This window comes from Eleginops maclovinus, chromosome 2 (genome assembly GCF_036324505.1).
Source record: "Eleginops maclovinus isolate JMC-PN-2008 ecotype Puerto Natales chromosome 2, JC_Emac_rtc_rv5, whole genome shotgun sequence".
NCBI classification, from domain to species: Eukaryota; Metazoa; Chordata; class Actinopteri; order Perciformes; family Eleginopidae; genus Eleginops; species Eleginops maclovinus.
The window spans coordinates 8533854-8550311 of record NC_086350.1 but is presented as its reverse complement, the minus strand read 5'-3'; the positions used below and the strand labels follow the sequence as shown (position 1 = coordinate 8550311).

General features: G+C 40.8%; 2 protein-coding genes across 6 annotated transcripts; one reads left to right on the top strand and one right to left on the bottom strand.

The window, feature by feature from the left end:
- Positions 1 to 82: 82 nt before the first annotated feature.
- tnnt2d (troponin T2d, cardiac) lies at positions 83 to 4639 on the top strand. Of its 2 annotated transcripts, XM_063910545.1 has the most exons (12): positions 83 to 294; positions 1211 to 1265; positions 1375 to 1391; positions 1513 to 1534; positions 1629 to 1686; positions 1785 to 1901; positions 1982 to 2059; positions 2155 to 2265; positions 3192 to 3304; positions 3398 to 3488; positions 3853 to 3890; positions 4464 to 4639. In XM_063910545.1, the coding sequence occupies exons 2-12, from the start codon at positions 1228 to 1230 to the stop codon at positions 4507 to 4509; spliced, it is 729 nt and encodes a 242-aa protein (XP_063766615.1). In that variant the 5' UTR covers positions 83 to 294; positions 1211 to 1227; the 3' UTR covers positions 4510 to 4639. The 2 variants fall into 2 exon arrangements, with proteins under 2 accessions (XP_063766615.1, XP_063766606.1); XM_063910536.1 differs by lacking the exons at positions 83 to 294; positions 1211 to 1265 and having other exon boundaries at positions 1319 to 1391.
- Positions 4195 to 15968, bottom strand: dnm1l (dynamin 1-like). 4 transcript variants are annotated; one of them, XM_063910497.1, is made up of 20 exons: positions 15712 to 15968; positions 14328 to 14472; positions 13963 to 13992; positions 13299 to 13345; positions 12794 to 12865; positions 12542 to 12628; positions 11141 to 11303; positions 10837 to 10957; positions 10318 to 10449; positions 9894 to 10100; positions 9662 to 9782; positions 9418 to 9573; positions 8509 to 8598; positions 8324 to 8416; positions 8065 to 8118; positions 7802 to 7873; positions 6745 to 6921; positions 6225 to 6334; positions 5938 to 6097; positions 4195 to 5364 (listed from the first exon to the last, which is right to left on the bottom strand). In XM_063910497.1, exons 1-20 carry the CDS (start codon positions 15811 to 15813, stop codon positions 5308 to 5310), a joined length of 2196 nt encoding a protein of 731 aa, XP_063766567.1. In that variant the 5' UTR covers positions 15814 to 15968; the 3' UTR covers positions 4195 to 5307. The 4 variants fall into 4 exon arrangements, with proteins under 4 accessions (XP_063766567.1, XP_063766585.1, XP_063766576.1 ...); XM_063910515.1 differs by lacking the exon at positions 7802 to 7873; XM_063910506.1 differs by lacking the exon at positions 13963 to 13992.
- Positions 15969 to 16458: the final 490 nt, after the last annotated feature.

The window sequence follows — 16458 nt, the reverse complement described above, 5'->3', positions numbered from 1 at the left end:
GTGTGTGTGTGTGTGTGTGTGTGTGTGTGTGTGTGTGTGTGTGTGTGTGTGTGTGTGTGTGTGTGTGTGTGTGTGTGTGCGTGTGTGCGTGTGTGCGTGTGTGCGTGTGCGTGTGTGTGTGTGTTTGAGTCCTATTATGATGTCCGGTTGTCTAACAATAGACCCACCGACCATAGGGTGCTGCAGTCACATGAGTAAGAAGGGCCGGACTATGTATCCTTGATGCTCAACCTGTTGGTGAAGCTCAAGGAGCCGAAGTCTGTCAACTCTGAGCTTCCTCTGTCTGGGTCACAGGTAAGGACTCTCTTATTTCAGCGCCTCTACTTAATCAAATCCTTGTTAAGTCATACGTCTTGAAATTAACGGAAGTGTAAACTATTTTTCTTAAGTTATTCTGCCAGCTAAAATCTTGAAGTCACATTAATTTACATTTAATCTCATCAATGTGGCTCATTCAAATTATGAAATGTTTTGCTTCTCATTCGTATCTTCAGTTGATGCGTGTTGGTACTTGAAACGACCTAAAGCCACATACATAGAGTAATACACTTAGATGGAAAGTAACTGACACAGTTTAACTGAACACTGTCCATAAGTAGATTTAAGGTTGTGCTTGTGTATTTTTTTCTACTTTATATCTATAAATAATACTTAAAAGATATAGAAATTATGTGTCTGCAAAGTTTAGAACTGCTCTGACACAAAATAAACTACGTATTTGAATAATAATAACTTAAAGAGGAAGAAAGAGAGTACATTAACTGGAACAAAAGTCGTATTATATAGCTCAATTTTTTATTTCTAATGACTACACAGAGGGAAATGTCATTATTGAATATGAAAGGTTGGAGCCCATCTTTAATTTAATGAGTTTACATGCAAAAGTGAGTTTCTAAAAAAAGTTACAAAAACTAAAGCCGCATTTTACAGCTTGCCAAATCTTTGATTCTTAAGTACATTTTGCTGGTCGTACTTATAAATATTTTGTTTTGAATGTAGGACGTTTAATATTAACAGCGTATTTTATTGTGACATTGCTTCTGTCGCAGATAAGAATACTTATTCCACTTCTGCCACAGTGACCACAGATATTTGGGTCATAGCTGCCACTCATTGTGAGCTGCGTTTCCATCTCATGCTCTGCTATGTTGTTTAATGATCTGTAATATTTGCCAGTCTTAAAATAGGCTAATAGGTATCCATTTTGCAGAGATCATCCATATCAAAATGTCTGACACGGAAGAAGTCATGGATGAAGAGGTTCTGTATGTACTCATTGTTGTATTTTTCATCACATATATGTTGATCATGATTTGTGGTTTTAAGTTTATTCATGAATCCTTTTCTTATTCTTTTTCGTCAATACTTCTGCAGGGAGGAAGAGGCAACAGGTAAACAAACTTTCATTTACTTGTTTGTCTTTCCATGCAACAGTTTTTCAATGACCTATTGAATATTAACTTCCTGTCACAATTTATTCATAATGTTTACACATTTCTTTTCTTGTCCCAGATGAGTCAAAGCCAAAGCCCAAGTAAGTCTTTGTCTCGTCTGTGATTATAACACCTCTTACCTTACACTTATATTATACAACAGATTATACAATTATAAACTGTTCACTTTCACAGGTTCATGCAAAACATTGCTGCCCCAAAGATCCCTGATGGTGACAAGGTGGATTTTGATGTAAGTGGATCTCATTGAATGCCCCCATTTTGTTAGAAACATCCCCTTGGATCATGTCGACTGATTTATTTTGATTACACTTTGTTTTGTGATGGCAGGACATCCACAGGAAGCGTCAGGAGAAGGACCTGTCTGAGCTACAGTCTCTGATCGAGGCTCACTTCATCCAGAGGAAGAAAGAGGAGGAGGAGCTCATCGCCCTCGTTAGCAGAATCGTGAGTGTGTCAATCAAAGATAAATCATTGTGTTTCTTTTTGTTCAAACCACCATGACAGTGTATGTTTGGATTTTACAGGATAAACGTCGTGCTGAGAGAGCAGAGCAGCAGAGAGTCAGAGCAGAGATGGAGAAGGAGAGGCAGGCCAGGCAGGCGGTATGATCTCAGTGGCCATTAACTCATACACTCACATTTTAGGACATCAAAAACATGACAGTGTTTTTCCTCCTTTCTAACTATGCTGCATACAGGAGGAAAAGGAGAGGAGGGAGCTGGAGGAGCATCGCAAGAAGCACGATGATGACGCTAAGAAGAAGAAGGCCCTATCTAACATGACCCAGCAATACAGTGCTGGGCAGAAGGTCATTCAATATCTATCACGTATACTGTACAGTTCAAATGTGAAACATAATGAACAGGGATGCAAAAAGTACTACAAAAAAAAAACCTACTGAAAAACTACAGGAATAGAAATACCTAAGCAAACAAAAATATCTATTGCTAACCTATTTGGAGGTCACAACACTCTTAAATAGAGTCTAAATATGAACTGGCCCCGACTCCTCTTCACCACTGATGATTATGGTGCTTTATGAAGGACAAAAACCCTCAAATGAATCAACCTCCCAGAGCACCATCAATGTAAGCCCCTTTTATTCTGAGATTTTTCAAATAAATTAGGTAAAACTTGAGATTTAATACGTTGATAGTGCAGCTTTTAGGCTACTGGTAGAGCGATATGTTATTGCAACGCTACATTACTCAAGTTCCTTGAAATTCTGAGGTAATTGTACTTTGATTATAATTCTACTTCACTACAAACGTACTTTTTATTACATTGAGTTGACAGATCAAGCCACTACATACTTTGCAGATGTAAGTACCCAACACAATTGAACTACAACACTGGAATGCTGCTTACACATACTGTAAACTCACCAGTAAAGATAATGCAGTATTTTAACAATTATAGTTTTACAAGTACATTTACAAAAGACTCAAATAATGTTGAAAAATGGTGTGGATTAAGAGAACAATCGTAGGGCAGCTTTTATTTTGAAGCTATTCATTTATTTGCGACTTCTATTGTAAAAGAGGGGTTTTTACAAAGTTTTATCACAACTTTTACTTCGGAAAAGGATATAGGTAACAGTGGAGCGGTTATTTAACTTAAACATCTTTTTAATCAATCCCTTATTCATAAAATAATGAATTCATAAAAAGAAACTAAACCATTTTGTTGCATTCAGATTGTGTAATGTTTATTTCTGCTTGATGACTAACACAGGGTGAGACCAGAAGAGGAGGCAAGAAACAAACTGAGAGAGAGAAGAAGAAGAAGATCCTTGCTGACCGCAAGAAGGCTCTAGTTGTTGATCATCTGAATGAGGACAAACTCAAGTAAGTCCAAACTGTGCAGTATTTTTACTTACTTTACTCCGTATGAATATTTGTAGGATTTAAAAAATGCTCAATGTGGCTGTTTGTGTTTAGGGAGAAGGCCAACGAGCTGTGGCAGTGGCTGATGGGACTGGAGGCTGAGAAGTTTGATCTCAGTGAAAAACTCAAAAGACAGAAGTACGATGTAAGTAATCCAGCACCCAAACAAAATAAAAGAAATGACTGATTTAGCAATGAGGGCCTCTATGAGAAGCAAAAAAGGCAGACAGACACTGCACACGAGACACATCTGAAGACAACCGTTATAAACGCCATATGTCACAAATAATCAGCAACGTCTGGAGTCTGGAGAAGATGATCCAAGAGAAACAGTCCATACTGGCAGGTGCTAGAGGTAACATAAGTGACTGGCAAATGACGGATGAAAGGTGTCCATGTTTGGAAAACAGAGGGCTTTCCTGTCCCTGTTCACAACCTGTGCTGGACTTATCTGGCAACATACTGTATGTTCTTTTTAAAGCTTAAGCACGATGTATGTGTTCTTGCAGATTAACCAGCTTCTCGGTCGCGTCCAGGCCCACCAGAAGTAAGTACACAAAGCCCCACCTCTTTCTTTCCATTATGCTAATTTACCCTACCTTACATTTACCCCTTGTTCAGAGATCACAGAGTACAATCATGCATAAATACTCAAAATGAGCCACAACCCTCTCTGAAGCGGATCATTCTCCACTACTCTGCATTATGACCGTACTCGCTCATTTTGCTCATCATGTTTTATGTTGCATCTGCTTCTCATTACTCAACTTTCATTACAACATATGCCACGTTTTTCATGAATGCACACATTGAGAAATATCTGATCATGAACAGGGACTCTTTCAAAAACGGCAAAGGAAATAAACTTAGCTTTTATTGGCAATATCATCGCATAACAAACACTTTAAGCCTCACCGATATAATCGTCTGTATTCTCACAGTTAATTTAATCAAAGCATATTTATATAAGGTCTGTATTAACCATCAATACTGTCCAATCAAAAACACATCCTGTTCACTGTTTTGTATATTAATTGGCAATCAAATCACCTTCCCTTGTGGCAACGCCCTGATAGCAGTGCTTGGTATTCGGCTTTAATCTCTCCCTGCATCCTTTCAGTGCCAAAGGTCGTGGAAAGGGCAAGTTGGGCGGCCGGCTGAGGTAAAGGAGCAACCAGAGGAGGGCGAAGCAGACACCAGTGATTGGCCTATGTGTCCATTATGTGTGTATTCATTGTTCTGTTGTGTTGGGTTACATGTCAATTATCATAAAACAATAAATAAATCATTACATCCCCTCCGCTGCCTCCCTGCAAGCTACGCAGACTGTCCCTGTGGGAATAAGTCCAGCATATAGTACCATACAACACAAATACTTAAGCAGCAACAATTGTTTAGAAACACCTTTTTTAAAAGTACCTTAACCCTAAACATGTGTACGAGAGCTTATTGAGACATGTAAACAAAAGGGAATAAATGGATCTGATGTCGAATATTTGAATGTCTACATTAAATTCAAACTGTTCTAAATCTAAGTGAAGTGCATTTCTTCGGCGCAATCTTCAGTAGACATCTTGTCAATACCTAAATAAAGAATTGACGTGATAAAGACAGCTTCTAGATGATGCAGCATGGTTTTTTTTACCAGCTTTAATTCAGATCTACAATAAGAGCAGACATTCTTCAGCAGGGCTCCACATAGTGTTGATGCTTTACATGATCTATTTATTTAGGTTTCAATTACATAACAAAAATACAATAATCTAAGACAGAAGCATGTGTTGCTGACATTGAGGAGCTGATATGTATTGCTCTTTATTAAATCCAAGTCTTTACTGTATGTTAAAACTATATTTTCATATACACATATCCACACCAGTGCATTTTCATGTTGTTCGTCTCTGAGGAGCAGGGAGATCCAGCAGGAGCGAGGAGGGTCCGGGACGGATGAAGAGCGGCTGCCCTCACCACATGTGGGTTTCTCTGATCTCTGCGATCACCTGGCTGGCTTTCTGCAAAGCCTGGACAGTAAATGTAAAAAAAAGGGTGTGAATACAAAAGATTTTAGGCTACTCATCAAAGGTACATTGTACAATATCTAGCTCCTATAATGCCTTTGTTCATACTGGCCATTAAACAATCTATTCCAAGTGTGCTGACAATACAAGTGCTGGGAGATAAATCCAAGGCACTATTTCTTTGCAAAAACATGTAAAATGTATTCTTCTAGTTACTTTTCTTTTGCTGCAGCTCAACAGGTAAATCAAAAGATAGAATTGCACTAAAAGACAGTGACTTCGGAAGATATCTACCAACTTGACTAGCTTAAACTTATGAAACCTAAGCGTCTCAAATTGATTTAGCAAAGAACAAGGATCCTGGATTTTGTCTTCGATTAATTACATTCAAATCTCTTCAGAAACATGTTTTTTTAATGACCCGTGTTTACGTACATTTTAAAAGTTTTAAATGAAGAGTGAAAGCACATATGCCCGATGAAGACCACTGACAAAAAGCTTTAAGGAGCTGTGAGCGTATGACTGATACCGGATCTTGCTTTGGCGATGTCTTGTGACACTTGATGAATGCGTTACCTTGAGCATGTCAGCGGACTCGTTGCGTCTCTGGGCCATGTCCTCGGACTCTGTCAGCAGGTCGTCCAGCAGGCCCGCTTTGTATAGCTGACCCACCAGCTCACTCTGCAGGCAGTCCTTCACATGGTTCACCAGAAAGTGCATCACAGCCTTCGGTACACTGAGGCCAGACAACAACACAGAGAGAGGAGGAAGTACATGAGAAGGGCGAATCACGCCAATATGGGAAGAATTACATCACGGTGGGTAGAACAAATTAAAAAGAGTGATTCTGGATAAGTGTGTACCTGTCCTGGATGTTTTTCCGCACAATAAGGAAGTAGGACTTGATGAGTCTCTCGATGACCTCACAGTCCCTCTGCTCCCGAGCAGACAACTTCCTGGAAACTGGAACAGGCTGGGGATTTAAAAGAATTAAAAATATAGTACATTTTAAAACACAACGAGATGTTTCTTAATTTATTCCAAAAAGGATGACTAAATGTGGCTTCTATCAGGCATTAATGGATTGAGTGGGACGTAGACACCATCACGTCACACATTGTTATTTGGACTATTTTTTAAGCCTTTTAGGCATCACCATCATCTTTGGAGTCAGAAGTGACCATATTTGAAGGAGAGGGTGGAGTTTACCTACGATGCTAACAATGCAAATGCTTTAATCTGTTGATATCACTTAGTAGCATGGCATGTTTTAAAGCCGTTAGAAAATCCCCTGACAACCATGAATATGATATTAGACGATAGACTGACATTTGAGAAGGGAATATTATTATATAATGTATAAGGCAATAGAGGAGGACGCACCACATCGAGCAGGTTGACAGCGTGGCCCTTCAGAGGGCTTGATGGGTATGAGTGCTGGAGCCCGGCTCTCTCTCCTGCTGCTCCCTCATCTCCCTTCCTCAACATCCCCCTCCAGTTCCCCGTCCCGCCGTCCGTCTGCTCGCTGCCCTGGCCGCTCTGCGATCCGCCGGCTGCTGCCTGCAGACGAGAGAGACGATGTGTGTGATGAATCATGCACATCTTCAGCCACTTACAAAGGCTGGAGATGCATTGATTCATAAACGTTATTACATGATGTATATGTATATTAGTAGTGTACAGAGGTAAGACTGGGAACAGTCATGCCACTTGCCTTCTTTGATTTTAATGCAAAGAAGTGACTCTGGAGAAATGTTAATTAAGGAAGAGGCCTGCTGGAAAACTCTGACAGGTAGCGTGCATCAATAACATCACCCAGGTTTAGGATTGGAGGATATGAAAATATATATGCTGAAATAGGAAATGTTCCTTTCAAAATAGGAAATGTTCCTTCTTCCTGGTTTAAGGCCAAATGAACATGCATGACTACTTTAAGTTAATATTCTATTTGTTGGTTATTTTCAACTGAAATTCGAGAAAATATACTTTATTGCCGCCTCATTATACAATTTAGTTGTGTTTATTCAGCGATAATGTTTTGCCCATATCGCCCACTCCAAATGAGGTTAACAAAAGTGTTCCTTTATTGTAATTAAAACAGGACATGCCAGATGTGTATGAATATACTGTAAAAAGGAATGCCATAGTCGTTGTTTGTTGTTAGCAGCAGTCAGAATGCAGCAAAATGGTTAGTATAGATAGTAGAGAGCGAAGGTCGAAGTTCACTCAGATCAGGGGAAAAAACACCCCTCAAATCACACTGTATTTCAGAGGACTCGAGAACAAACCGCCTGCTGAAACAGGGGTGTGGGTGAATTTAAAGCAGAACGTTCCAATGTGATCTGAGCCGGGTGTTAACTGGAAAATAAGAACAACAGGAAGGGCTGGGTGGGGGGGCAGAGGGGGAAATGTCGGCGGGCAGTGAGTGAACGGGACACACCTTGGCGGCCTCGCCCTCGAGGGCGTGAGGCTCAGAGGGAGAGAGAGACTGCCCACCTGGGCCTTTAAGGGACTAAAGAAAGACAACATGAAAGAAAGAGTGGACAGAGAACTGGCAGGAGCTACAGGCAGGGGGGAGCAGGAACTTGGTTAATAACTCAGCGAAAGTGGACTGAATCTTCATTTTCAAGATTTGGAAGAACTAAAGTTAAAGCATGTTAAAGAAACAGAGGAAACATTCAGATCACGGAGACCCGGCTGTACCTTGTCCCTGGGAACAGCAGAGGGTAGATCTCTCATTCTGTTGCGTCTCTGCTCCTATAAGAACACGTTTGAAGAAATGAAGAAAAACAGTTTGAGTCTCAAACAACATACATTCACATTTTCATTCATACTTTGATACTATACACATCTGAACTAGGGGCGCTTTAAGGATTACAAAGCACAGAATGTCTAGAGTAATTTTATTTCATCTAATATAAATGAATGTTCTTCCATTCTTAGAAATGTGACGCTGTCTCACCTCTATGTTGTTGTTCATGAGGCCACAGGCGTCTGCAAAATCAGGATGCTTGGTGTTGATATAAGCCAGCTCGATGGCCACCAGGTTGTGAACCTGAAGAGAAAAATATAGATTAATCTCTAAAAGAATCCTTATAGACTTCACTTACAGATGCTCTGAGGTATTTAGTGTGAGCAGGTCCTCACCATTTCGTTGGTGACCGGGAGTCTCTTTCTGAGTAAGGAGGTGACCACTTCTACGATGGCGTCATGGAGCTTTGGAAACCTCAGTAACTCCTGCAGAGATAAACAGACATAATTAGTGCTTATTATTGGGGGTGGGGGAAATAATCGATACAGCATAGTACCGCGACACTTTGCGTGGCGATATTGTATCGATAAACGGACGCCAAGTATCGTGTTTTATTATATAAACAATTCATATGGCAAATCCAAATTACAGTTGTTTGGTAACAATTGCTTTTTCAATCCACTAAATGGTGCTGAGCTATTTCTTGTGCAGTCATGGCCATGGGTCAGAATTTTGAGTTTTTCAGAAATTCGCAGAATTATTATAATTCAGGAAGCAAGTCAAAACAAAGATGGAGACAGCGGAGATAAAAATCAGAAATGCGCCATATCTCAATATATCGTAGAAATGCAATACTATCGTATCGATGGGACCCTGGTGATTCCCACCCCTACTTAGTAGTGATTCAATACAGTAGTACAGCGGTGATTTGAGTCAGAAGAGGAAGGACGGATTTAGCACGCCTTGGTTTTAGGGTTGGCGGGATACCGGTGAGTGACGAAATGGTGTCAAAACCGGCCACAACAAAGGTTTTGCAATCGTATCATTACTTGATTAACACCCACAATTTGGTTTTAGTCACACTTGATAAACTATGTTAAACAAACAAGTGTGTACCTTGCCAAAAAAGACATACATTTTGTTTAATTTCTTAAGATATATTGCCTTACTTTGGCATTTTTGTAATACCATGATACAATACCGTCATTGCAAAAAATAAATACCCTGATATAAATTTGAGGTCATATTCCCTAACCTGCGGTGTATTTTAGTATCTACTCAACTTGTTTGGCCGTGTTTCTCACCTGAGTACTGTAGTTGCTGCAGTGCTGGATGATCCTCTGCATCTCCTCGTGAACCAGCTCCACGCAACGCAGGCTGGGCTCCTCCAGGCGCTTCACCTGCCGCTTCACCAGCAACTCAAACGAAACCTCAGGCACGAATAAAGCAGGCCTCGGGCCCTGTGGTAGTACAATGAAAACTATGAGTCTTTAAAATGCTCCCATTTAATAACACAGATAACAAGTTAAAGAGGAAGCAGAAACACACCGTAGCATTTCTGATGGCTGTGAGCACATCGATGGTCGTCAGATTTCCCAGAGGATCTACTGACTCCAAAGTGCGACCAAAGGTTTCATGAAAAATATAACAAATTCTTGCTCCACCACATCTGAAAAACGAAGAGGACAGTACATTAAACTTGAGCACTCAGGATAATATTGATGCTAGCACCCCTTAGTGGTGTCTGAGGGTAAAGGAAACTGACGGTTGTGTAACTCACAGTTCAGTGGTCTCTATGTACTTGGCCGTGCCCTCTATGGTGTGGCAGTACTCTGCGGCAAACTTGGTGATGAGCTGCAGCAGCGTGGAGCTCTTGTCCTCGACGGGTTCACCGTAGCTGTTTAATAACGACTGGTACTGCGCTGCCAGCACGTTGATCCTCGTCTTCAGCTCAGGGAGACAGTCTCTGATGTGGTGCATGAGTAACCTGTGATTCAAATAAAGTAATCGGTTTAGATGTTGATGGGAAACCAAAGGGGGATTTGTTATAGACAACAGCAGTATGTTGACATGGAAGATTAGAGGTCACGGTCTTATTTTCCACATTGTCAGAGAAAGAGTAAACCTCAAATGTAAACAAGGTCAATAGACGACTCAAACATTTCATCAGCCAAATTAAAAACAGAAGCTAAACCAATATTTACCTGTTCAATGTTCTGGCAAGATATTTGGTACCATTTCTGTTTGCAAGAGACGGGTACTTCTTTTGTAGGAAGGCATATTCATCACGGGCGGCATCGGCCACCAACTTCTTCTGATTGATATCCAACTGACTCCTGAGAAATTGCAGACACAAGAAAAGAAGAGACAGTTTTATCCACACACTCTCTCAGATGAAGGTGATTTTAGAGGTTATGTTGTATGGAAATCAGCTGGAGATAATTCATTTTATTTTGGTTGTGTGGTATGAACATCTAATGTTAGAAAACAAGGAAGCCCCGGATGTAGCCAAGTGAGACTTTAGAGGGAGGTTCCAGACCACAAGCAATGATTTTACAATCAGGGAGACTCTGTACTGTCTTAATTCTTATTAAATCATGCTGCTTGTGGGTTCTGTGTCTCTGCCTTTTATCTTTATATCATTTTTAAAAAAGTTAGTTTGTTCCTTCCTTTGTCCCCCCCTTACTTATTAATTTCAAACTAGTACAAAAGAGCAGCGTTACCTGTTAACGACTCCGATAATGCCCAGTTTGACAGGAATGACCCTGCCCATTAATACGTCCATGGCATCTGTGCCGGCATCCATCAGATCCAGCTTGGTCACCACTGCTAGCGTCCTCCTGCCTAAAGACAAAGACATCATAAACACCGGTTAACAAAAACAACACTCGAACACACACACACTGAAATACAAAGAGTCAAGTCAAGTTACTTTCCTTTCTACATGACAAAGTTTTACAATCTGAAAATAAAACCTCAGGAAAAGAAACAGAAAGAAAGTTAGGGATAAACAAGAAGTCCATTTACCATCAGGGTCCATGTCGCGGGAAACTTTAAGGGCCTCTGAGGTTGCCATGTCTGTATTCGCAGCAGTCACAGCCAGGATGATGGAGTTGGGGTTAGAGATGTATTTGTAGATCAATTCTCTGATCTGGCCCTCTATGTCTTTGGGCTGGTCTCCCACCGGCAACTGTTTGAACAAATATGCACTCATTGACAAACTGTGAAATGAATCTGAGCGCAGGACAGGGTAAGAATTTAACGGCGGCCGTGGCCGTCATTGCCCGTCGGTCTGGCCGTGACACCCCGAAAATAATTGTACGTCCTACGGCCACCATGGACTTTATGCCCTGATACTGTTAAAATCTCGAAGTTGCTTTAAAAGCGTCAGAGCAGTGGCCTGGGCTCTGAACTGCATTAGTCCTTGTAGCTTGGATAGGTTACGTGCACCTCACACGTCGCATCGTTCAATCATCATTGTAGCGTCTCGCTATAAGAATACAAGGAGGCCTCGTGTCTCTTTTTGTCCGTGAGTTTATTCACTACGGACTTACTGGCGTCCGTAACCACGGCAAAACAACAAAGAAGTACGTTAATTATCACTTGCACACACACTTGCACGCTCTCTCATATCATTCCCCCGTCTCTCTCTCTCTACGAGCCTCCCTTCTCCTCACCCAGTGGTGTTTTATATGTACAAAACTGGTGGGGCAGGAACAAATTAGATATTTATAAATAGGCCTCTTGTACCTTAATACATGGAGTAAAGAGTGCTATCACAAAGCAAAACTTAACAATAACAACAACCGTGATGCCTCAGCATGAAAACATCAGACTGTAGGAAAACACAGACACTCGTCACCGTGGTTACAATAGCAATCAATCCAGCAGATGGATAGCCTAAAGGCTAAACACAGACATCAACATAAACTATACTTTCGCTCACCAAAGCTCCAGTAGAGGGTCAACTTCTTTCATTTTCTGTTTGTGTTATTCACCGCTGGGGATGTACTCTAAGCCCTCTTGTCTCCTCTTCATAACTACACTTTTCACAGCACACACTTACAGTCATCAGCTCTGACTTACGAGATGACGTTTTAGTCGGGCTGCGAGCGCTTTGCTCCACTTTTGAATTATTTGTTGCTGCACACATTGAATGAAACACTACTCTATTCAATGCACAGTGTAGTAAAAGAGTGATTTGTTTTCCATGTGTTTTTATGTTCAGAAAGTGAAGTTATTTATTTGTAAGCTCCAAATCCTAAGTCTTTCCCTAAATGGCCTTTGTGCCCTGGCATTTAGCCTGTGACACAAAAGACCAAATGGCTTTGCCCCTAAAATGATGAAATTCCAAGCCTGGTGCAGGACTATTTGAGTTAATATTCACTCAGGTTGGGAGACGGGAAGTGAAAGGGAGACCTATCTCACCTTCGTGATGCCAGGGAGGTCGACCAATGTGAGGTTCACAACGTGTGGGGAGAAGATTTTCAGGTGAATGGGTTCATCACTAATACCCTGGAGAAAAACAAACATAAAAAATGATGGTAACTCTTACAGGCTGATGTTGCTTAAAGGATCTCAGGTGTATGCGGATATAAAGAGATCATCCAGTTTCTCCAAAGGTCATTTCTTGTTTGGCAACTTATGACGGTCCCTTTGCTTTGGCCGTATTTACCATACCTTGTTGATGCCGGAAATTCTTTCTGTTTCTGTTTCGATTTCTTGCCTGATCTCCTCAAAGTCTGTGTAGATCTGTAAGAATAATAAACCATGAAAGTAAGACTCCAATATGTAAGCAGTAGTTTCTGATTTTCAAACCACAACAGCAACAAGGTGTGACAAGACACAGACAGGGTTTGTTTACAAAGAGACTTCCTGTTGAGTGTCATGAGGCTATCATCAGTACATTAAAAGGGATCTTTGTTCAAACATAATGAAGTCAAGAGACACAATTGAATCTTGTAGGACATTAACCCGACAGCCACATTTATATGTTTTGTTACAGAGAGAGGAAATGCTATGAAGACACCACAAAACCACAGCATGTGCTCAACTAAAACAATACAAGATACAGAACAAGGGAATCTCAGATCAAATGCAGTATATTAATAATTAGATTTTTCGTGGAGGGAGACTTGATTGAGAGTATTGTTTTGGGGCAGACAAGACTGTAGTACAACTCTACCTTGTTTTTGGTGTGTAGAAATTTGCCCCATTCCTCTCCGTCGATGCCTGCACAAATACAAAGTTGAGGACAGATGTTGTGGTTACCGATGTGACAGATGTGGCCTGGAGATCAGTGTTACTATTATTACTAGTGCTACGTCTCATGGGAGGATTTCTCTGCTGGCAATGATGGGATGGAAAAACACTTCAGAGAAGAATTCACAGCTGAATGCTAAAAAACAAACTATAACAGTGGAACAACTGTTGTTGTCACAGGGAAAGCAAATAAAAGCCTTAGGAAAGAAAAAGCATGTGAATTGAGGGAAGCAGGGACTAAGTGTAGAGAGTTTTTAATAAACAAAGCTCTTATTTCAGCTGAAATAATCATAAACATTGCAACGAAAACAAGAAACAAAATTCCATAGGTGGAGTCTGTGAGTCATTTTAAAAGAAGCTGGTATTTGAAAAAAAAGCCTAACAAATATTTTCAGCATTTTTTTGTCTAACTTAGACCGACAGACACCAGCCTAAATCGAGCCGAGAGCTAGAGCTGAATTAAGTGAAGGTACAATGGTTCGGCAGCTTTAGACAAGCTACAAAAATGCAAGGCAGGGGGGGGGGGATAATGAGGGGATGTTATGTAATTGCAAACACAATATTGCAAAGAGCAAGGAAAAGGAGACCTCTGTTAAGGCGTCCATTTTTCTTTGATTCTGTGGTTAAAGAGAGATCACAGGAGACAAAAGGGTTAGCCTGTCTAGCTGCAGCTCCCGTGTGACACCGCAGCAATGCAGGATCCCTCTAAAGCCATTCCCAGAGGACAGCATAGAGGATGCGTATCTTGGCACAGCTTCCCCATGTTTTTTTTTACTAAAGCAATAGCACTCAAGTAGATTAAATAAAGTTTCCCTCACATTTAAATCTTATAAAGATAAATGCTGTTGGACACTTAGGTGAAGTATATTACAGATGGCATGAATTTAAATGACTCCAACTGAATGTGCAACAACTCCAACGATACAGCAAAACACAGAGACAGTGATGTTACCATTCTCTTCATTGGTTTTCCTGCGGTCCTCTGGATCGATGTGCACTAGCTGCAAGATAAGAGGCCGGCGTGTGACGATGCCAGTCCCTCGTGGAAGGATGTCTCTGCCAACCAGGCTCTCTAAAACTGAACTCTTCCCACTGCTCTGTAGACAAAAACAAAAACATAAACAAAAACATAAGAGGGGGACAGGAGTATGAATGACTCGTGGATGAAAGAAAACAGTGTTTCTATTGTGCAGGTTCAGACAAAACACACTGTGCTGAGCTTGAATGCATTAGACCTGATTTTGCATGTGTTACTTTGAAACTATTAATAACCCGTTATCACTGCCGGTAATTTCAGGAACTCTGGAACCTCAGCTGCCTTTTCGCTGGAGGGGACAAGGTCTAAATGAGTCCTTAATACAGTTTTTATTCACAGTGCAGCTAGGAAACTAGGAAGACTTTCTGTTTTGTTGATATGGGTGGAAACATAAATCCTAATGAGACTTTGTTAACTGGAATACCTGACTTGGCAAGCAGATACCTCTTTATTAGACTGGTACTGACTTTCTCAATAGGAGACTGAGGCTAAACCATGGATGTATAAAGGGCTAAACATGTAATCAGTGACTTCCTTCTTAGCAGTAACATGTTTAGACTGATATAGGGTAGGCCTATTAATAGATCTTACATGGATAACAAACACTTGGCGTCAGGTCTCAGTTACAGCTGTCCTAACTGAAGGTCTTTGCAGACCTGGGCCTTTGTGGAGCCCAGGCATGTTAAACACCTTCTAGCTGTTTTGTCTCACTGTAACAGAATCAGATGCATGCCAACAGGTCTGAGACAGTCACATCCTATTAGCTGATCAGTGAAAGTGAATGTGTTAGACAAAAGCTGCCACTTTAACCCAATTAGCTTTAATGTGTGCACAAAGATAGTAAGGTAGACGGGGCAAGTGTGTTAGAAAAGTAAGGTGTTAATTGAACGTCATTAGCAGTTCATGGTGCTGTGATTGTTGTTGTGTTATATCGAGAGGTGCAAGTAATATTTCGTTTTATAGTGATGATCTTACAGCTAAGAATTAGCTTATAAGCTCAGGGTGTGAAGGAAAACTTAACATGGATCATTATTATTGGCTCAACTGTTAGCTAAAAACATTGCTAGCCACAAAAGTCCTAAGTGAGATCACATGTAGCTATCTAATGCTAATTTAGCCGCTAACTGAATGATCCTAGAGTAAAAAAGGCGGCGTTTATGTAAGGTCAGTCTACACAATAATGTCTACCACAGCTGCATGAAAGTGAAAGAAAACTGGTCTGTCTGCGTACCAGAAGAAGCTCAATCAGTAAGTTGGCGCAGGCTAACTAACTTGCTAGCCCTAAAGCAATGTTTCTCACCTGAGTTCCCACAACAACTATCTGCGGCAGTTGAATGATGTCAGCGCCGACCGTGTTAAATACATCCTGCAGTTTGTTTATGACAGGAATGAGGGCCTCCATTAGCTCCGATAATGATCCCGACCTGTCAAAAAGGCACCTTTCTTTACCCTGCTGCTGCACAGGGGGACAAAGTCATTCAATGATGGCTAAAGCTAAAGCAGCGTCTCTCCGAGCTACCAACAACTACGCAGACGGTTGCTCAGCGTTGAATCATGGGAGTTGGAGTTCGCTAGAGACCCGGTTGGCATTTGTATTATCATGGATTTACTTTTGCTGAACTACATTCCCTACGGATGACGTCATGCGCTTGTCGACCAATGGAAAGAAAGGAAATTATTTTTACTCTGCGCCACCGTAACTAAGGTGACTACCAAAATATTTATGGCTGAAACCCATGAAACAGTCATCGAATAAGTCACACCTTCAGATCATCCAAATCAATATAATAAGTGCTACAAAAAGGAAAAGGTACCGTAACATTCAAGCTGACAGTGGATTTTTGAGGCCAATACTAAAGTATAAATCCTATAATGAATATCTGCTCATATTATTGTATTTTGTCGAATAACAACCCTGCGTTCTGGTTAGTAACTATGTATTTCACAGATGATACGAAGTTGAGACATAAAAAAATACTTATTTCTGATGTCAAATGTTATTGTAGGTCCATAACAAATAGACGCCCTGTGTGAAAGTAAAAATTTC

Excerpts from the sequence above, each read along its gene's own strand:
- tnnt2d (XM_063910536.1), top strand. The coding sequence starts at position 1,334 with ATGAATCCTTTTCTTATTCTTTTTCGTCAATACTTCTGCAGGGAGGAA. Across the intron at positions 1,535-1,628 it reads GAGTCAAAGCCAAAGCCCAA|GTTCATGCAAAACATTGCTG; the intron begins GTAAGTCTTTGT and ends TCACTTTCACAG. Across the intron at positions 1,902-1,981 it reads TCGCCCTCGTTAGCAGAATC|GATAAACGTCGTGCTGAGAG; the intron begins GTGAGTGTGTCA and ends TGGATTTTACAG.
- dnm1l (XM_063910497.1), bottom strand. The coding sequence starts at position 15,813 with ATGGAGGCCCTCATTCCTGTCATAAACAAACTGCAGGATGTATTTAAC. Across the intron at positions 9,783-9,893 it reads TACATAGAGACCACTGAACT|ATGTGGTGGAGCAAGAATTT; the intron begins GTGAGTTACACA and ends TTCGTTTTTCAG. Across the intron at positions 8,417-8,508 it reads TCCCGGTCACCAACGAAATG|GTTCACAACCTGGTGGCCAT; the intron begins GTGAGGACCTGC and ends TTTTCTCTTCAG.